We start from the raw sequence: 19273 nt of genomic DNA, 5'->3' as shown, positions 1-19273 counted from the left end.
GTCCTGACCTCAACCCAATAAAACACCTTTGGGATAAATTAGAGCAGAGACTCAGAGCCAGACCTTCTCGTCCAACATCAGTATGTGACTTCACAAATGTGTTTCTGGAAAAATGGTCAAAATTCCCATAAACACACTCCTAAACCTCGTGAACAACCTTGCCAGAAGAGTTGAAGCTGTTCTAGCTGCAGAGGGTGGACCAGCGTCATATTGAACCGTATGGATTAGGAATGGGATGTCACTTAAGGTCATATGTGAGTCAAGGAAGGTACGTTTTAGCAATATAGTGTATGTTTGACTTCAGCCAACTGCTGCCCTGCCAATAATGACTGTGCAAAAATAGTATAAGACGAAATGTAAGAAAAGTGATTATGATCATCATACTTCAGTTCACTTTATTTGTAAATTAAACCATGGCCTTTAGCGTATACCATGATGTACTGTACACAGGAACTCTAAAACAAAAATAGTTGTTTTGTGAATGCTTTGTGAGAAAATGTGAGTGAGTATGTTTTGTATTTTACATTTCCCTCACGAATTCCTTGACTAACGTGTCTATTACTGACATCAGTCTTGTACTTTTCCCACAATCCCATGTACTTTTGAATAGGTTGGAGCACTGCAGACCATCTTTTATTTTATAACCTTGCACCCGAGGTCTTTCTCTTAGCTACTGTTGCCATGGGGAGCTACTATTCTGGCTGTTTGACATGAAGGTACGGTTGGAATGTTTTGTGGCAGCACTGATAGAAAGGAGCTCAGAAAAATGGAGTTGAGCTGAGCAGCTGGGATTGCGCTGCAGTTTCGGATGGGGTCAGCTGTGCTGTTTTATGGCTCTGTGGCTCAACCAAATAGGAAAAGAGGATGTTCATTTTCTCTGCTACTTTAACAAACGATCATTGAAATCACCCTGTGAATGTGAGATATGCCAAGGAGCTGTGTCAGACACAGACACACACACTCACACACACACACACACACACACACACACACACACACACACACACACACACACACACACACACACACAGACACACACAGCGTACTGTATGTTGTTATAACAGTCAAGCTTTGCTGATGTCTGCACCTTTCGCATACGTTACTGGATTGAAAAAATAGACAAACAAAGGTCCAGGTAAACTTGTAAAGATATTATATCACTCGCTCAGAAACATACACAAACATACACTCACAAACACACAAAAACACACACACATGGCACTGTAAATATTTTACAAAGGTGAAAAAGAATATAAACAAGGCTGTAGCATAATTGCTACAATTCGCTTAAAACCTCCACTGTTTCCGTAGGAAGAGTTGAGTTGAGTTCATTCATTCATGCATTCATCCCGGTTTTCTTTCTATATCATGCAAGCAAAATTTTACTTCTAACTTTTGAAATAATATAGATTCTTAACCAGATACAATCAAATCTCTGTATGATGTATCTGACACACATCGGAACATTTCAGTAACCTTAACCAGGTGGAATCTGAATCTGACACACGAGGCAGAAGCTTTGCCAAACACACCAGCTCCAACCAAACTGAAGGATCAGTCCTACATCTCCCCCAGCCTTCCCATTTGCACACCATACATACACGTTACAGGTTTGACCTTCACGTCCATTTAGCCCGTGGGCGGAGGAACATAAACCGCTCTGTCACTAGTGCAGACTCGACGTGCGGTAGTCATGCAGGAAAACCGCGAATACAGAATGTAAAACTGATGTTACACAGCATACAATTCAGACGAAAAACGTTCCAAACGAAGTGGTTGAAAACGTGTGCATCGTATAACGTTATGTAATAACACAGATGATTAGTCATCTATTGCGCTGTCCATCTCCTGTCTGTCTCCTTTTTGTCTACATACTCACACTCTTTTCCCACTCACCCTCTCTTTCACTGGACTCACTCTTGACTCCTGGAGAAAAGAAGCCGTCTCTGGTGAACAGTGAGTCAGAGTGAGACGCAGCACTCAGGAAAAAAAATATCTGAATATCACACGTCTGCAATGAATGTTCAGCCCTAGGTTTGCATACAAATTACAGCTACTTTCTTCAGATGACAGCAATGTATTCAGGCAACAGCACCTTAATCCGACTCCCTGCTGACACCTGAACAAAAGCAGTCCACGTGAATAAACACAAGGGCACTGGTTAGCACATGCAGGCAGATATTATGAGGCGAAATCAGAAACCAGCGAGGAAAGTTTGGCATTTCAGGCAAACACACTGAAGCAAATCAGACTGATTGGCATCTAATGACTTCAGGTTATATAAGACACACACCAGCGCACATGCACAGTAAAATGCTAACAATCTCGAAAGGCAACGACGTGAACGACATGTCGGCTAATTGGTTTCCACCCCTGCAAGAGTGCCTGGCAACCACCAAGAGCTCCAACATGGCTGCCGGGGGAAGAGGGAACTCAGGTGTTAATTAAAGACTCCCGAGCAGAAGGAGCAGGAGAAAGGATGGCATGAGGATAGCAACGGACATCTGGCAGGTCACCCAGACACTCTCCACTAGCGCTGCTCCGTTGCGTAACCACGAGCATGGCCCACACATGCTTCTTTGGCCTTTGTCAAGCCATGACTGCTACAACCTCCTACTCTTTATTTTTTTTATGTTTTCATTTATTGACACGTATGTCGGGAGCATTTTGAGACGAGCAAGAGAGCTGGTGATAACAGAATTGTACTAGCATGAATCTCTTGTGTCATCAGAAACATTTAGGTCTGGCCTAATGATTTTGCTCCATTTGGCCCACTAAATAATGTTTTGCACAGACCCATTATTAGGTAAGGGGTGACGTGAAGGGGGACGTGAAGTGGGACATGAAGGGGGACGTGAAGGATGACGTGAAGGATGACGTGAGGGGGGGACGTGAAGAGGGATGTGAAGGGGGACGTGAAGGGGACGTGAAGGGGGACGTGAAGGGGACGTGAAGGGAGACGTGAAGGATGATGTGAAGGAAGAAGTGAAGGGGGACAAAGTGGAACGTGAAGGGGACGTGAAAGGAGACGTGAAGGGAAACGTGAAGGGAAACATGAAGGGAGACGTGAAGGGAGACGTGAAGGGGACGTGAAGGGAAACGTGAAGGGGACATGAAGGGAGATGTGAAGGGAAACGTGAAGGGGACATGAAGGGAGACGTGAAGGGAAACGTGAAGGGAGACGTGAAGGGGACATGAAGGGAGACGTGAAGGGAAACGTGAAGGGGACGTGAAGGGAAACATGAAGGGAGACGTGAAGGGAAACATGAAGGGGACGTGAAGAGAAACGTGAAGGGAGACGTGGAGGGGGATGTGAAGAGAAATGTGAAGGGAAACGTGAAGGAGACGTGAAGGAAGGACGTAAAGGAAGGACGTGAAGGGACTTGAAGGGAGACGTGAAGGGGGATGTGAAGAGAAACGTGAAGGGAGACATGAAGGGGGACGTGAAGGGAGACGTGAAGGGAGACGTGAAGGATGATGTGAAGGGAGACGTGAAGGATGCCGTGAAGGATGACATGAAGGGAGACGTGAAGGGAGACGTGAAGGATGATGTGAAGGATGACGTGAAGGATGACGTGAAGGATGACTCCATGCATGTGTGCAGTAGACGCGAGTGCTGTGTGAGCTGCATGTGTTGCCAGCATGAGTCTGTGGTTTGAGGGAGAGAACTGCAGTGTGGGATCGTTGTTCAGCGGTAATCATTAGACAGCGTGAAGCACATTGTGCACGGTCAGCTACCATAGCTGCAGTATCTCACGCCACCCTGCTGACAGCAGGATGCCTCTTCAATTCGTAGGTGGAGCCAAAACCAGCCGAGTCTTTACTGCAAAGAGGGCAGTAAGTGTCTGTGTGAAGAATCACCGCCGAGGGCTGTGGCAGTGGCCACCATGTACAGGACAAGCTGTTTCCCACTGTGTTAGATGACAACCTGGCAGACACTTGGGCCCTCAGAGATCACCCACACGTTGCTGCATTTCATGCACATTTTTGATAGCTGCATTGAGAGATGCAGGCCTAGCTGCAAACTTTAAAAAACCCTAAACAATACCTTTCTGCATAGCTTATTATCGACCCTGATCTAATAATACATTTGATATAACTGTTTGGGTGTCAGAAATATTTCAGTACAATACCTTACTACCCTTAGCTTTCAATAATTGAAATGTGCACTGGGAGCTGAATGTGTTTCATTTATTTGCATGAGGCAAGCCAGAGACGTGTGTGTACTTGAATGACAGTCAGGAGTCACATAGCAGCAGCTCTCTTATCCTCACATGACTGGTTGCCTAGAAATGCTGACACACATAATCAATGATTTTGAATGCCCATGTTAGGTAAATACTCACAATAAAAGTTTGACGACCACAATTAATTTGGTATTTGTACCCCGAGCTATAAACACAAGGTTGTGAGTCATCGATCTTGATCTGATGATATCAAATGACAGCAGTGTGCCGAGGAGCAGAAGATATTAATTGGGCCCAGAGAGAAAAGCATTTGAAAGACCTGTCCAGACCATTCAGCACTGCATAAACCATCACAGAGCTTATAAGCATCATTTAGTCATGTTAACGAACAGCTACATTGCCTCTGCAACAGTTACTTTTGTTTTATTGAAAGTGAAGTGTGAGATCATCTGGAAAGAAAATTTACAGCATTTAAAAATAGGTTGAAATTATACACAAAAAATATCAAAGTACACCAAATGCTGTTGGGCTATGCGTCCACCCACACATGCCAGATGAACTTGCAATCTGTTTATTTTTTAAGACCAAGCTTGAGTGTAGTGCTGTGCATGTCTGCCCCTGTGTGCTAAGGGAAGGTGAGCTGCTTAAAGATGCTGTAAAGTGGACAGGGCTCTGATGTTCTGTTCCAGATGTTCTGATGTTCTATTGTTCTATTCCAGATGCTCTGATGTTCTGTTCCAGATGTTCTGATGTACTATTGTTCTATTCCAGATGCTCTGATGTTCTGTTCCAGATGTTCTGATGTTCTGATGTTCTGTTCCAGATGCTCTGATGTTCTGTTGTTCTGTTCCAGATGTTCTGATGTTCTGTTCCAGATTTTCTGATGTTCTGTTGTTCTGTTCCAGATGCTCTGGTGTTCTATTGTTCTGTTCCAGATGCTCTGATGTTCTGTCCCAGATCCTCTGATGTTCTGTTCCAGAATGCTGCCTTCCCCAGCCTTTAGCTTGGGTGGACAATAATGTCTGACGGAGGTGCCATTTAACAACATTAGACCAGGATTGATAACTTTCATTAAACGAATATAAAAGAAACGAGAGCGTGAAGAAACTCAGTAGCTGTGACACGGCTCAGCCATTTCACAAACACCTTTTACTCAACCGGCCAAGAGATGCCATAATGACATGTTAGCAACATGCTTAATCTCCAGCGTAACAGTTACAGTTCACAGAGGACACTGTATCACAGCTGAGTGCTGAGACACAATAGCAGGCAATATTTCCTCTCAATGTCTCTTTTGAAAAGGAGTCCGTCATTAAACCCACAGGAGGGATCATAGACTCTGTGGAAGGTTAAAAGAAGCATATGGGTTGATAAAGCTGCAAAGAAGCCAGAAAACACCAGAATATTTTCTGGTAATACTTGGACATGCTCCCTTTCATATTTGTGCTTTAATATATCTTCTCCCGTTATGTGGCTCACCTCAACTCCTTGTGTTGCAGCTGACAGGTGAGAAGATCTGGGTTTCATTCCCAAGAAGCACATATACAGTACAACAAACAAATATGTCACACTGCAGTTGATGCTGCAAATGTTAAACTATTTGTCAAGGTAGATGGGCAAAAAAATATCTAATAAAAAATGGGAGGAATAAAAAAAATTGGCAGATGTGTGAAAAGTGGATGAGTACTTTATCAATACTCAGAATATCTCCAGAATGATGCGTGCCTTTACAGGTACTGGCCATAAAATTACAATATCATGAAGTTTTCAGTAATTTCATTCAAAAATTGAAACTTATATATTATACTCGTTCATTACACAGAGACTGATATATTTCAAGTGTTAATTTCTTTTAATTTGATGATTATATAAAAAATTTTGAAAAAAGTATACAAGCAATAAGGATAACCGCACCCTGGAGAGGATTGTGAAACAAAATCTATTCAAAACTGTGGGGGAGATTCTGCAGCTGGACGGGACAGCAGCTGGAGTCAGTGCTTCAGTAACCACCACGCTCAGACATGGGTTTCAGCTGTCCTGGGTCTCTGGTTTCGTCCCACAGTCCAAAAACATGGAGGTTAGGTAAATTGGCAGTCCCTGACAAATTCTCCCTGAGTCTGTGACTGTGTGTCTTTTCATGTCCAATGAAAACAGTTGTCTGAGTGTCTGTGCATGAATGTGTGTGTGCTTGTATGCCCAGTGGTGGATGGTGCTCTGTCACTAGGGTCTGTCCTCTCCCCCCTTCCTGCACCCCACTCCGTCCCGCAGGGGGCTGTGGATCCTGGTAGAGAGTACGCTGTGTGCAATTGGCTGCCGCTTCTCGTCGGCGTGTGATTGGCCGTGTAAGACTTGTACATGTATTAAAATTGTAAAGCGACCATAGGTATCTTGAAAGGCCCTATATAAAATTGAACAGTCATTCATTCATTCAAAAAGACAAAAAGGACTGGACAGCTGCTGAGTGATCTAAAGTTATGTTCTCTGATGAAAGTAAATTTTGCATTTCCTAGAGAACTTCATGCTTCCTGCTGCTGACCATCTTTATGGAGATCCAGATTTCATTTTCTAGCAGGACTTGACACCTGCACACAGTGCCAAAGCTACCAGTACCTGGTTTAAGGACCATGGTATCCCTGTTCTTAATTGGCCAGCAAACTCGCCTGACCTTAACCCCATAGAAAATCTATAGGATACTGTGAAGAGGAAGATGCAATACGCCAGACCCAACAATACATAAGAGCTGAAGGCCACTATCAGAGCAACCTGGGCTCTCATAACACCTGAGCAGGGCCACAGACTGAGTGACTCTCATAACACCTGAGCAGGGCCACAGACTGATCGACTCTCATAACACCTGAGCAGGGCCACAGACTGATTGACTCTCATAACACCTGAGCAGGGCCACAGACTGATTGACTCTCATAACACCTGAGCAGGGCCACAGACTGATCGACTCTCATAACACCTGAGCAGGGCCACAGACTGATCGACTCTCATAACACCTGAACAGGGCCACAGACTGATCGACTCTCATAACACCTGAACAGGGCCACAGACTGATTGACTCTCATAACACCTGAACAGGGCCACAGACTGATTGACTCTCATAACACCTGAACAGGGCCACAGACTGATTGACTCTCATAACACCTGAGCAGGGCCACAGACTGATCGACTCTCATAACACCTGAGCAGGGCCACAGACTGATAAGACTCTCATAACACCTGAGCAGGGCCACAGACTGATCGACTCTCATAACACCTGAGCAGGGCCACAGACTGATTGACTCTCATAACACCTGAGCAGGGCCACAGACTGATCGACTCTCATAACACCTGAGCAGGGCCACAGACTGATCGACTCTCATAACACCTGAGCAGGGCCACAGACTGATCGACTCTCATAACACCTGAACAGGGCCACAGACTGATCGACTCTCATAACACCTGAGCAGGGCCACAGACTGATCGACTCTCATAACACCTGAGCAGGGCCACAGACTGATCGACTCTCATAACACCTGAGCAGGGCCACAGACTGATCGACTCTCATAACACCTGAGCAGGGCCACAGACTGATTGACTCTCATAACACCTGAACAGGGCCACAGACTGATCGACTCTCATAACACCTGAACAGGGCCACAGACTGATTGACTCTCATAACACCTGAGCAGGGCCACAGACTGATTGACTCTCATAACACCTGAGCAGGGCCACAGACTGATAAGATTCTCATAACACCTGAGCAGGGCCACAGACTGATCGACTCTCATAACACCTGAGCAGGGCCACAGACTGATAAGACTCTCATAACACCTGAGCAGGGCCACAGACTGATCGACTCTCATAACACCTGAGCAGGGCCACAGACTGATTGCCTCTCATAACACCTGAGCAGGGCCACAGACTGATCGACTCTCATAACACCTGAGCAGGGCCACAGACTGATCGACTCTCATAACACCTGAGCAGGGCCACAGACTGATCGACTCTCATAACACCTGAGCAGGGCCACAGACTGATCGACTCTCATAACACCTGAGCAGGGCCACAGACTGATTGACTCTCATAACACCTGAGCAGGGCCACAGACTGATCGACTCTCATAACACCTGAGCAGGGCCACAGACTGATCGACTCTCATAACACCTGAGCAGGGCCACAGACTGATCGACTCTCATAACACCTGAACAGGGCCACAGACTGATCGACTCTCATAACACCTGAGCAGGGCCACAGACTGATCGACTCTCATAACACCTGAGCAGGGCCACAGACTGATCGACTCTCATAACACCTGAGCAGGGCCACAGACTGATCGACTCTCATAACACCTGAGCAGGGCCACAGACTGATCGACTCTCATAACACCTGAGCAGGGCCACAGACTGATCGACTCTCATAACACCTGAGCAGGGCCACAGACTGATCGACTCTCATAACACCTGAACAGGGCCACAGACTGATTGCCTCTCATAACACCTGAGCAGGGCCACAGACTGATCGACTCTCATAACACCTGAGCAGGGCCACAGACTGATCGACTCTCATAACACCTGAGCAGGGCCACAGACTGATCGACTCTCATAACACCTGAGCAGGGCCACAGACTGATTGACTCTCATAACACCTGAGCAGGGCCACAGACTGATCGACTCTCATAACACCTGAGCAGGGCCACAGACTGATCGACTCTCATAACACCTGAGCAGGGCCACAGACTGATCGACTCTCATAACACCTGAACAGGGCCACAGACTGATCGACTCTCATAACACCTGAGCAGGGCCACAGACTGATCGACTCTCATAACACCTGAGCAGGGCCACAGACTGATTGACTCTCATAACACCTGAGCAGGGCCACAGACTGATCGACTCTCATAACACCTGAACAGGGCCACAGACTAATCGACTCCATGCCACTATGTACTGAGTGCTGTACATGCTCATACTTTTCATGTTCATACTTTTCAGTTGGCCAGCATTTCTAAAAATCCTTTTTTTGTATTGGTCTTAACTAATATTCTAATTTTCTGAGATACTGAATTTGGGGTTTTCATTAGTCAGTTATAATCACCAAATTAAAAGAAATAAACACTTGAAATATATCAATCTGTGTAATGAATGAGTTTACTATACAGGTTTCACTTTTTGAATGGAATTACTGAAATAAATGGATATTGAACTTTTTCATTATATTCTATTTTTTGACCAGCACCTGTATGTACAAATTTGTCAAAATGGGAGTTTGGGACAGTTTTAAAAATGCCCCCCATAAGTATAAAAGGGCAAGAAAATGAGGGAAGAAAAATTGATGCAGGTTGTTTATATTCTTTATAAATCAATAACATTTATTAAGTGCACATTTCAGCAAAGATGTAAATTTCAAAATGATTAATAACATTTAGTAGTGTGACTAGTCTCTGGCAAATCCTGATGATTATGAAGACAATTTAGTGCACATGCCTCCTTACGACAGATATTTACATTCTCATCCATTTGAAAATGTTCAGCACAAGACTCTCCCACGGATCTCCTCTTCCCTATGGTTCCCCTGGCTCAGTCTGAACCCTCTACTCATGTTCTCACAGTGATGGGATCCTTAGAGAATGCAGCCAGGGGATTATGGCAACATTCAAAAACATATCTGACCAAACCCCTTCCACAGTAGCACATTCCTCTTCTCCCTGCGCCCTGTGATGACCTTGACAGAGAGGAACAAAATGAAACAGGCTCGAAGGATTCTGCTAAAAGGAACAAAGGCTGGTTTTGTGGGCCTAAAAATAGGCAATGCTAGTTTCCCAGTGGGAATGCCAAGAGACCTCATGTGTGAAATTGCCCCCGGGACAAGGAGGAGGGCTCTTGTATGACTGGATGATGGGGTAAGAGTTGGCATGAACTGATTCCTGTGCCAACGCAACCTCATAGATGAACTGTGTCTGAAATACACGCTCAGAAGATCACTGCAGTTCATGAGGCACTCTAGGTAGGACTGCTTCTTTGTGGGAGACACCATATTCATACCACAATCCTCATGTGCAATGCTTTTACACAATAATTTATTAAACAATGTGCTGGTGCAGAGTGGTTCAATTCAGCTACTGTCATTATGCCATGTTTGCAGGAGTAATTGCCACGACCACTACTACCAATTGCTACAACTAGACGTGATGTGCATGTAGAACATTCTACAGACAAAAAAAACGTCTACAACACTTGATTTCACAGAGGACATGGTGAGAGACCCACCGCTGGCCCAGATCTGGGAGGGTTCTCTGCTGAACTCTTCAGAGGAGACTGCTGGAACACACCTGCTCCTGCTCATGAACAGCCAGTGTTTAGATTACTAACTGAAAACATGATCAAACACAACATAAAAACAGACACTAGGCAGACATGAAGGAGAAGTTAAAAATAGAAACCTTTGCAACATATCTCTGTAGGAAATGAAGTCCTTGCTGTCCAAAGTAATTTATGGACGGCAACCTAGTAAGAGACAGTAATAGAACAAAATAAATGAATGCCGGCCAAGCAACCCTCATGAAAATGGATTGCAGTGAAGTCCCCCGAACAAAGACACTGTAGCTAGTGTGCAATCTGCAGTTAAGAGGGAACATCAGAATTCTGCAACGAAGGTACAGAATTCAAGATATTGTATATTTCGTGTGCATTTATATAGAAAAGCTCTTATTTGATGAAGACTTGTTTATTCTATGGCAAAAAGTTTTTTTCTGGCCAGTATGCTAAGTGCAGATTACTGAATGCATGCAAGCTCAAGATATGCCTGTTCAAAGCTGCTGACTGGATAACTCAGTTCCAGGAGTTTCGAGTGGTCGCCCCGACAACAGAGTGAAGATCTGACCAGCAGTCAAACCAAAGAGCTGCTCCCCGTGCCACAGCTAAATCAATATTTACCAATGGCCAAAATGTGTTGGGTGTATTGCATTTCTAAAAAAAACAACTAATACAAGCAGGTAATTATAAAGATTGATGCTTTAAATAGCCCAGAAGACTTAAAATTGCTCTGATAAACATTGTGCAAAAAGCACTATGGACCCGTTGGTACAACCATCTGAGTCACAAAGAATCAGCACTAATGTACAACTAAAAGAAACTTTACCCTGAGCAGTGATCAATACCATTTTTGCTACTGCTGGTATTTCTGTGCCACCGGAGAGAGAGAAAGACAGACAGACAAAGGGAGAGATGTGTGTGGGTGGATGGATATTACTTTTCCCTTAACTGAATAAAGTGCAAGGATAAAGACATATTAGTCTGATTCTAGACCAAGCAGATCTGTGAAGATGAATGACATTACATTGCCATTTAGGCATAAATAGGACACGTACGTCTGACCAGGGTTTGTCCTGGACACACACTACAATGAGGTTCTTCAATTCTCCATTTCATCAGCAGGAAAAAAGTGTTTTCAGTTGACAAAAAGGTGCCAATGTTTTTCATGGTTTGTTTTGTGTTATGGGCTTTTTGTTCACTGGTCATTTAAAAGGACCCCTCTTTATCTTGAAGTAAGCTTTCAGTGGACCTTTGTAATGCAGTGGAAAATAGTAATGCCTCCCAGATTTACCCAGACTATTATCAATAGTCTGCTAATCCTAGTAAAAGGATTTGAAATAAAACTAAATGTCAAGACACTGTGATTGTTATTCCTGTGTTACCACACCCTCTAGTGGTCCAAGAACCCATACAAGAGGTTGTAGATTTGTTTGCTGAAGATTCATTTCCAGTTCTGTGTAGATTTTACTCGGCTCTACCCAAAGATGACATTAATCATATTCAACTTATTGCAAGGTTTGAGGCTTGTTTTCATTGAGTATTCAACAAACTAAATTCCATCAAGGTTCACCAATTTGAAACAAAGCATGCACACTACATTTCAAGGATATAATTTAAATCTCACTTTTTAATTGCAGTACACCAAAATTTGCAGCACACCAAAAATTCAGAGACATTTTTATTAATTTGCATAGCTGTAGTAACTGCTATGTATGCTAGACATACAGCTTGCTGTGCATTTTTAGTTTACATTGTAATGTAGCATTTTATATTTACTAGCTTTGAGTAACATTGTGTTTGTTTTTTTTTTTGTAATTTATATTAAAATATTTAAATTAGTGCACAGTCACCTTAGCAACAAAACTGTAGTATTAGTGACATTTTGTACCCATAGAGAACTGTAACAAGAATCATGTCTCACATGATTCAACAGAAAAGGTTAGCCAAAAACACTACTCATGGCAGAAGGCTAAGTCATGGCGGGAGGCTATGTGACAGGGAAAAATGGCTGTATGAACCACAGATACTGCATTCAGTACAGCTAGGTAGTGTCAGGAACCCCATAGGGTGAGCACTGTTCAGGGATTTGATTAGATTTGATTAGAATGTTGATAGATCTTTCACCAGGAAATAATATAAATATTCATTGAATTACTATCCATACTCTGCAGTATTTATGTATTCATAATTTGCTTAGTCTTTGTTCAAGATAGCGCCGAAAGCTAGGAGTTGGGTTGTCCACATTGAAATCCACATTAAACTTTGGCTTCTTTTCAAGGGACAGAATAGCCATTAATATGACCAGAAATGCGGTCAGACCCCATACCTGATTAACCTTACCAGTGACTGGATCAGTGAAAATGAAACTGTGTGTTAAGCGACCTATGTTGGGTACAAGATAGGCTGAGTGATTCTCATCCTCCAGAAAAAAACCCAGAGGAACACAGAACACCTCGCTCACTTCATTTGGGTTCGGACTTGCTTGAAAGGACTCGCTGATGAAACCCACCACTGGAGTCACCAGAAGGTCCCTCTGTGGAAAATGATGCATGACACGGAGAAAAAGAAGAAACAAGGGTATCAGTCAGTGTTAGCTCTGTTACAACCATGTGTATCTATGCCTCTTAAATACCTATATATTGCTTATTAAATACAATAACACATATACAATAATAAATAAATGCTTCCATAAACTCATGTCAAGTGTGTCGGAACTGAGATAATATTAGACTGAGCGAAATAAAATCTATTAAATCTATTTTTTTTATATACAATACTGCTCAAAAGTTTAGGATCACCTGCAAATTTCCCTCTTTTTGAAAGAAAAGTTAATTTTCATGCAATTCACAAACAATATTGTCCATTTCACAATTAATTTAAGTGTATCAGGTGATTTTTAAAGAATAAAAATGTTTGTATTAAAGCCCATTTTTGTATAGAAGCTTATTTTGCATATAGTCCTATTATCAGCAATTCTCAGTCCTCTAAATCTCCTGTTATGGCCGCCAGTCCAAGTTAAGGGTGTTATTGGGTTGATTGGTTGTTAGGACACCGTTGCTCAATTGTGATGCACAGCTGAAAAACGTTATACTAACAAGTGAGCATAAAAGGGAGCACAACATTCTAGGCTAGTTTAGTATCTGAAGCATCAGCAGTTGTTGGCTTGCTTACAGGCTCAAAATGGCCAGAAAGAAACAACTTTCTTTAGAGACCCATCAGTCCATTGGTGTGTCATAAGGAGTCAGCCGGAATTCTGACTGCAATGGAGAGGCCTGCACAGTCTCCGGATCTGAACCCTGTTTGAGCTGTTGATGATGATAACAATGATAATGATGATGACAAACTTTATTGATCCCACGAGTGGGAAATTCAGTTTCCCCAGGACCCCGGCGTAAAGCACCGAGAACCTAGTGGCCACACTTCAGGGTGCCGCTGTACACATTAGGGAGAAACATAGAGAGATAACATTAGGAGGAGACAAAAAAATATGACCACAGTCATTATTCTCACAAACAGGACAACAGTCTGTGTGCATGCAAAAAATCTCCATCGCACATACAGCATTGATAACACAGACAGTAAGCAGTGAGAGGCGTGATCCATTCAGAGAGAGGGGGGGGGGGGGGGGGGGGGCAGAGGCCTGGCACACAGTCTTTGTGTCACAGTTCGCGGTGGAAGGCGAGAGCCATCTCTGACTGTCTCTGTGTGGGGGAAAGAGCAGGTAACCAAGATGACGACCTTCTGGGAGAATTTTGATTGGGCGCCAATGCAGATAATCATGAATGAAGAATTTAGCAAGGAGCTCGTCCTTGAGTGTTTGAGCAAACGAACTTCCCTTAAGTCAGCGGTCTCCCAACTAATCCAACTTCACGCATATAGCATTGATTCCATCCATGATCAAATCCAGCTTTTTAACAGTCACAGTCTGAGTCTGAGTTCCAACAGCTCTACCCTGTGATCCTAAACTTTTGAGCGGTAGTGCATATTTGTTTGTACATCAGCCGTCTCAGTGTATGTGAGGTAGGGAAAGGTGCAATATACCTGATTCAGTACTGGGCAGAATTTACACACGACTTCAACTTCATCAGGAGGAAGACCAATCTCCTCATGTGCCTCCCTCAAGGCAGTGTCAATTTCATCGCGATCTTGTGGGTCAGCTTTCCCACCAGGAAAACACACCTCTCCCGCATTGTGTTTGAGCTGAGAAAGGGTACAGAAGGAATAGACTCTGTTATTATTATTATTGAGATGTTGCTGTGGATTTGGACGTTAATGTCAAAAGTTAAGATAGGTACAGAATTATCTACCCACTCTTCAATTTCACTGTCCTGATATTTGGATTTTTATACTGACTGGAAGAACTGAGAGAGCCCCTGAAACAAGGCTACTATAACGGAAGCCCCTATAAATATTATATTATTCTAAACAAAATTATTTACCACAATTAGCGCAACGACAAAACAAACAAACAAACAAAAGAGAACGACGAGCAAGAACGACGAGCAGGAAACGACTTATTCAGGCTTCCCTTTGTGCATAAATTGTATATAACAATAATGCAAATAAATAAATTACAGTAGATTAACACCGATTTAACTAAACAGGTTAAACAGGTTAAACAGGTGTTCTACAGCCCACCTCGGCAGGCAAACGTGACTAAAGTTCACGTACTTCGGTGGAGCGCACAGTCAGTAGTATATACAGTTCCCCATCTCTCACGAAAATAGGGATCAGGACTGACGCTCTCGTGAAGGAGCGTATGTGTGAAAACTCTTCGCCCACGTCGTGTTTCTTTAAAGATGCTATTACTCTCTTCTTAAGGTCCATTGCAGGTATCTCCTGCTTGCTGATCAGACTCCAAAACGCTTCTGGGAGCCGACGACGAAACCATTTCCGCTTTGGTCATGTACGCTCGTGTGCGCGCGCGCGTGCGCGTGCGTGCGTATCAACTTCGTTGATCTTTTATTACTATTTTATTTATATTTTGTGACTGGGCCAAACGGGACCATACAACACTTGTTGGAGATTTATGAGCGATGTATCATTCTAAATGCCGTTTGGGTTTTAAAAACCTATCCAACTTTTTTAAAAGTTACAAGCACTTCATGGTCACAGCAAAGTTAATGATAAGCTTTTAAAAAGCTTCAGACTACTGTGTTGATGTCTAAGTTTTACTCGTTTATTTATGTCTTAAGTTAAAGGTATGTTCAGTAAGACATACATGATATTACTGCCAAGATTAAGGAAATCGGGATTCCGACGCATTCACCCTCTCTGCCGAAGAGAATCAAATCAAAAAGTAGTACCATGAGTGAGACTGCACCAGATAATGTTAAAATCACTTCAACATTAACAAAATACTCCTTGTCAAACTAACCTATATTCAGCTATACATATGACCCCTGAACTGGTTTCAGCATTTTCTGCACTAAATTCCACAAAGCAATATTATTAAAAGGGCAGTATAAATATGGCTTGCCTTTGACCAGCAAAATAGTTTAAATTGTTGCTATAAATTAGATGAGAAAAAGCCTGTGTTAAGGGAAAAGACGTGTCTTAAGACAATTGGGCAAGAATAATAAATGATAATATGATAATATGTATGATTGGTGCTCTCCAGATCAGGAAAGTCGGTACAGTGGACCGGATGGGTAGTGGAAAAGTACAGAGACACAGAGAGTGAGTGAGTGAGAGAGAGAGAGAGAGAGAGAGAGAGAGAGAGAGAGAGAGAGAGAGAGAGAGAGAGAGAGAGAGAGAGAGAAGTTCTAAGTGAGGAGCAGAAACACAGATAAGGGAATGAACAAGATGTCATAGTGTTCTGATTGAGGGTCACAGACAATAAACCATAAATTCCCTTACAGCCTGCTAACTGAATATATTGAATATATGTATTGTGGGCTATTTGTGTGTTTTCCTTAACCACAGGATGTGTGTGTAAAATAAAATAGCAAATAAAACAGTGTTTATGCATGTTTATGTTTATCATTTAAATGTTACTAAATTATAAACCGAGTGTCAGATACTCGTCCATTTGATCAGCTGCCATTACTTTTTTCTAAGTGTTCCTCTTTTTAATCTTCTAGTAGCTGTCGTCCCCTGCTGGACGTGGGGTGCTATTACAATCACGTTTGTCAAGTCCTTGGTCTTTTGCTGTGTCAACAGGCCGCTGTTTGGTGCACTAATTTCCCATCTTTACACAATGCTCACTGACCTGGTAAGAAATGGTGTAACAGGCCTGGGATTCAATCCTGCAATCCTTTTTGTCTTTATGCAATTCACCGATCTAGGAGGAGAGAGTGAGAGAGAGAGAGAGAGAGAGAGAGAGAGAGAGAGAGAGAATGTGTGTGTGTGTGTGTGTGTGTGTGTGTGTGTGAGAGAGAGAGAGAGAGAGAGAGAGAGAAAGAGAAGTTCTAAGTGAGGAGCAGACACACAGATAAGGGAATGAACAAAATGTCATAGTGTTCTGATTGAGGATCACAGACAATAAACCATAAATTCCCTTACTGCCTGCTGATTGAATATACTCAATATATGTATTGTGGGCTGTCTGTGTATTTTCCTTAACCACAGGATGTGTGTGCTAGGGCAACAGCAAATAAAAACATTTGTCTTCATGCAATTCACCAATCTATTTTAGTGTTTAAAATATATTAGTCTAGTGTGGGAGAGATGCCAGCAGCATAGGTGTAGTAGTGGGGGGAAAAGTGGACCTGACTATCCAGGGCCCGAGTAGGGAGAGGGGCCCATTTTGCTCATGTGCCTCTTTTCTAGCATTTATAGGGGCCCACTGACATTGAGAGTGTACAGGGCCCAGAATTTGCTGCCACCCCCCTGGCTCGCAGCAGCTGTGTCCTGACATGAATTTCCCCACTCATACAGGCTGGAGACACGCGTCAGAATCACAGTTAATCATCTGCTAACTTTTCACTGTGAGGCTCTGGCGCCACAACAGCTCTGTTTCTGTAACTGAAGTAATCTAGTCATCAACTCCTCTCTCTCTCTCTCAGTGGTTTTGAGATGTCGAAGAGGGACAACCATGTTCTCCTCTTCCTCCTGACAGTAGCTTGTGGCGGCGGGGGAGGCGTGAAGGACCTGCGGCCAGATGCATCGGACCAGGAGCTGTTCTGGGGAGCGGACCAGTATGACTTCGCCATTGTGCTGCCTGCCGCAGGCCTTGACTGCTTCTGGCATTTTGCTCACCAGGGCGAGCGCTTCTACCTTAACTTTATGGTAATGTGGCACGTAGAGGAGCTGGCACGCTTGGGATTGATTGTGTTTCCACAATCCTGTGACGGGCACTATGACTAAGGCCATATTATTGTCAGTTCAAAGTGAGATTTATTTTAGCAAAGAGCTGTGGAACAGCACATTGATTGCTCTGTAGTTAGTACATAGTGGAATATGAAATGTATTGCATGTATTGCATTAAGACAAATTAGACCATCTTATTCAACTGTTGCTGCCACCATATGTCCATTCAGTGTGTGGAAGAGGGCAGGATAACTATCAGACCAACTACTTTCTTGGCTTGTTAGTCACAGCAGAATCTTTGTCACTAATTCTGACAGTAGTTGTCAGTTGTCAAAATGTAAATAAATAAATAAATAAATAAATAACCATGACTGTGTGTTAACTGTGTGTTCAGGTTCAGTGGGTCACTGGAATGGCAAATGACAGACACCTGTCGGTCATTGTCAACGCTCCAAGTGGTCTCATCATGAGCTCAGTTGATGATGCCACAGGCGAGATCGTCTTCAATGCTCGAGAGACTGGTGAGTGGAAGACTCGGATGAGTCAGAGCAGAGAATTTGCTCTAAGCCTCAGTTCATCTGTCCAGTTTACTAATGTATGGTGTTTTACTGTGGCTGCCTTTGGTAACCATGCTGTGAAAATGTCAGTTGTAATCTCAACATTTTTGAGTTGTTGAGTTTTGAAATAAATGTTACAAGCATTCATTTAAATATACATATGAAATGATGTAACATTTTTAAAATATGGAATCATGCAGTAGGAATTGACAGTGTGGGAATGTTTTATCACAGGGTTTTATCAGATGTGCTTTAGCAACCTCCACAATCGCTTTGGCAGTATGCAGATCTTCCTCAACTTTGGGGTCTACTATGAGGATTCCAAAGACCTCAAGAAGGAAGAGGAACTCAAGAAAGAGGAGGAAAGAGAACACTTGAATAGCACCATCTCCACCATGGAGGTACGTCTGAACCCACATTCACAAACACATTTTGTCATTTTTTTTAAAAACATATTTTGCGATAAGAAATCTTAAAGCTCTAAAGAAAAGATTTCCCTGTGTATTTTTCATAGGTATTTTAGGTATGGCTTTCCAGTGCTGGCAAAAAAATTGTCAATTTTAAATTGCATTTTTAAAACCATGTGATTTACTTACGCAGGAAAGCTTCAACCGGTTGCAGGTCTCCATGTTCCACATGTGGCGTTACTATAATATTGAGCGAATGAGGAGAGGGACCGATTACTTCCTCCTGCAGTCCAACTCCAGCTACGTCAGCACGTGGTCGGCTGTCCAGAGCTTTGTCATCATCATGGCTGGATACCTGCAGCTCTATTTCCTCAAGAGGCTCTTTGTTACCAAGCCCACCACCGAGCAGGAGAAACCCAGATGCTGACCTGTCCCTTTGCATAACAGGGGGGGTTATTTTTTGCTCAGGGCCTTTACAAATGGCTTTGTGTGCAGGACTTTAAATTATGTCAATTTTCATAGGCATTTATGGCTAAAACCCTGAATAAAGTTCATACATGATATCTAACTGC

General features: G+C 43.1%; 2 protein-coding genes across 2 annotated transcripts; one reads left to right on the top strand and one right to left on the bottom strand.

The window, feature by feature from the left end:
* Positions 1-12250: 12250 nt before the first annotated feature.
* Positions 12251-15389, bottom strand: nudt7 (nudix (nucleoside diphosphate linked moiety X)-type motif 7). The gene is made up of 3 exons (XM_077021475.1): positions 15158-15389; positions 14528-14686; positions 12251-13019 (listed from the first exon to the last, which is right to left on the bottom strand). The coding sequence occupies exons 1-3, from the start codon at positions 15311-15313 to the stop codon at positions 12669-12671; spliced, it is 666 nt and encodes a 221-aa protein (XP_076877590.1). The 5' UTR covers positions 15314-15389; the 3' UTR covers positions 12251-12668.
* Positions 15390-17386: 1997 nt separating this feature from the next.
* LOC143527629 (transmembrane emp24 domain-containing protein 6-like) lies at positions 17387-19226 on the top strand. The gene is made up of 4 exons (XM_077022938.1): positions 17387-17716; positions 18132-18258; positions 18529-18695; positions 18895-19226. Exons 1-4 carry the CDS (start codon positions 17504-17506, stop codon positions 19126-19128), a joined length of 741 nt encoding a protein of 246 aa, XP_076879053.1. The 5' UTR covers positions 17387-17503; the 3' UTR covers positions 19129-19226.
* The last annotated feature ends 47 nt before the right edge of the window (positions 19227-19273 follow it).

The sequence above is a fragment of the Brachyhypopomus gauderio genome, chromosome 11 (genome assembly GCF_052324685.1).
Source record: "Brachyhypopomus gauderio isolate BG-103 chromosome 11, BGAUD_0.2, whole genome shotgun sequence".
Lineage (NCBI taxonomy): Eukaryota > Metazoa > Chordata > Actinopteri > Gymnotiformes > Hypopomidae > Brachyhypopomus > Brachyhypopomus gauderio.
This window is presented reverse-complemented; position numbering and strand designations above follow the sequence as displayed.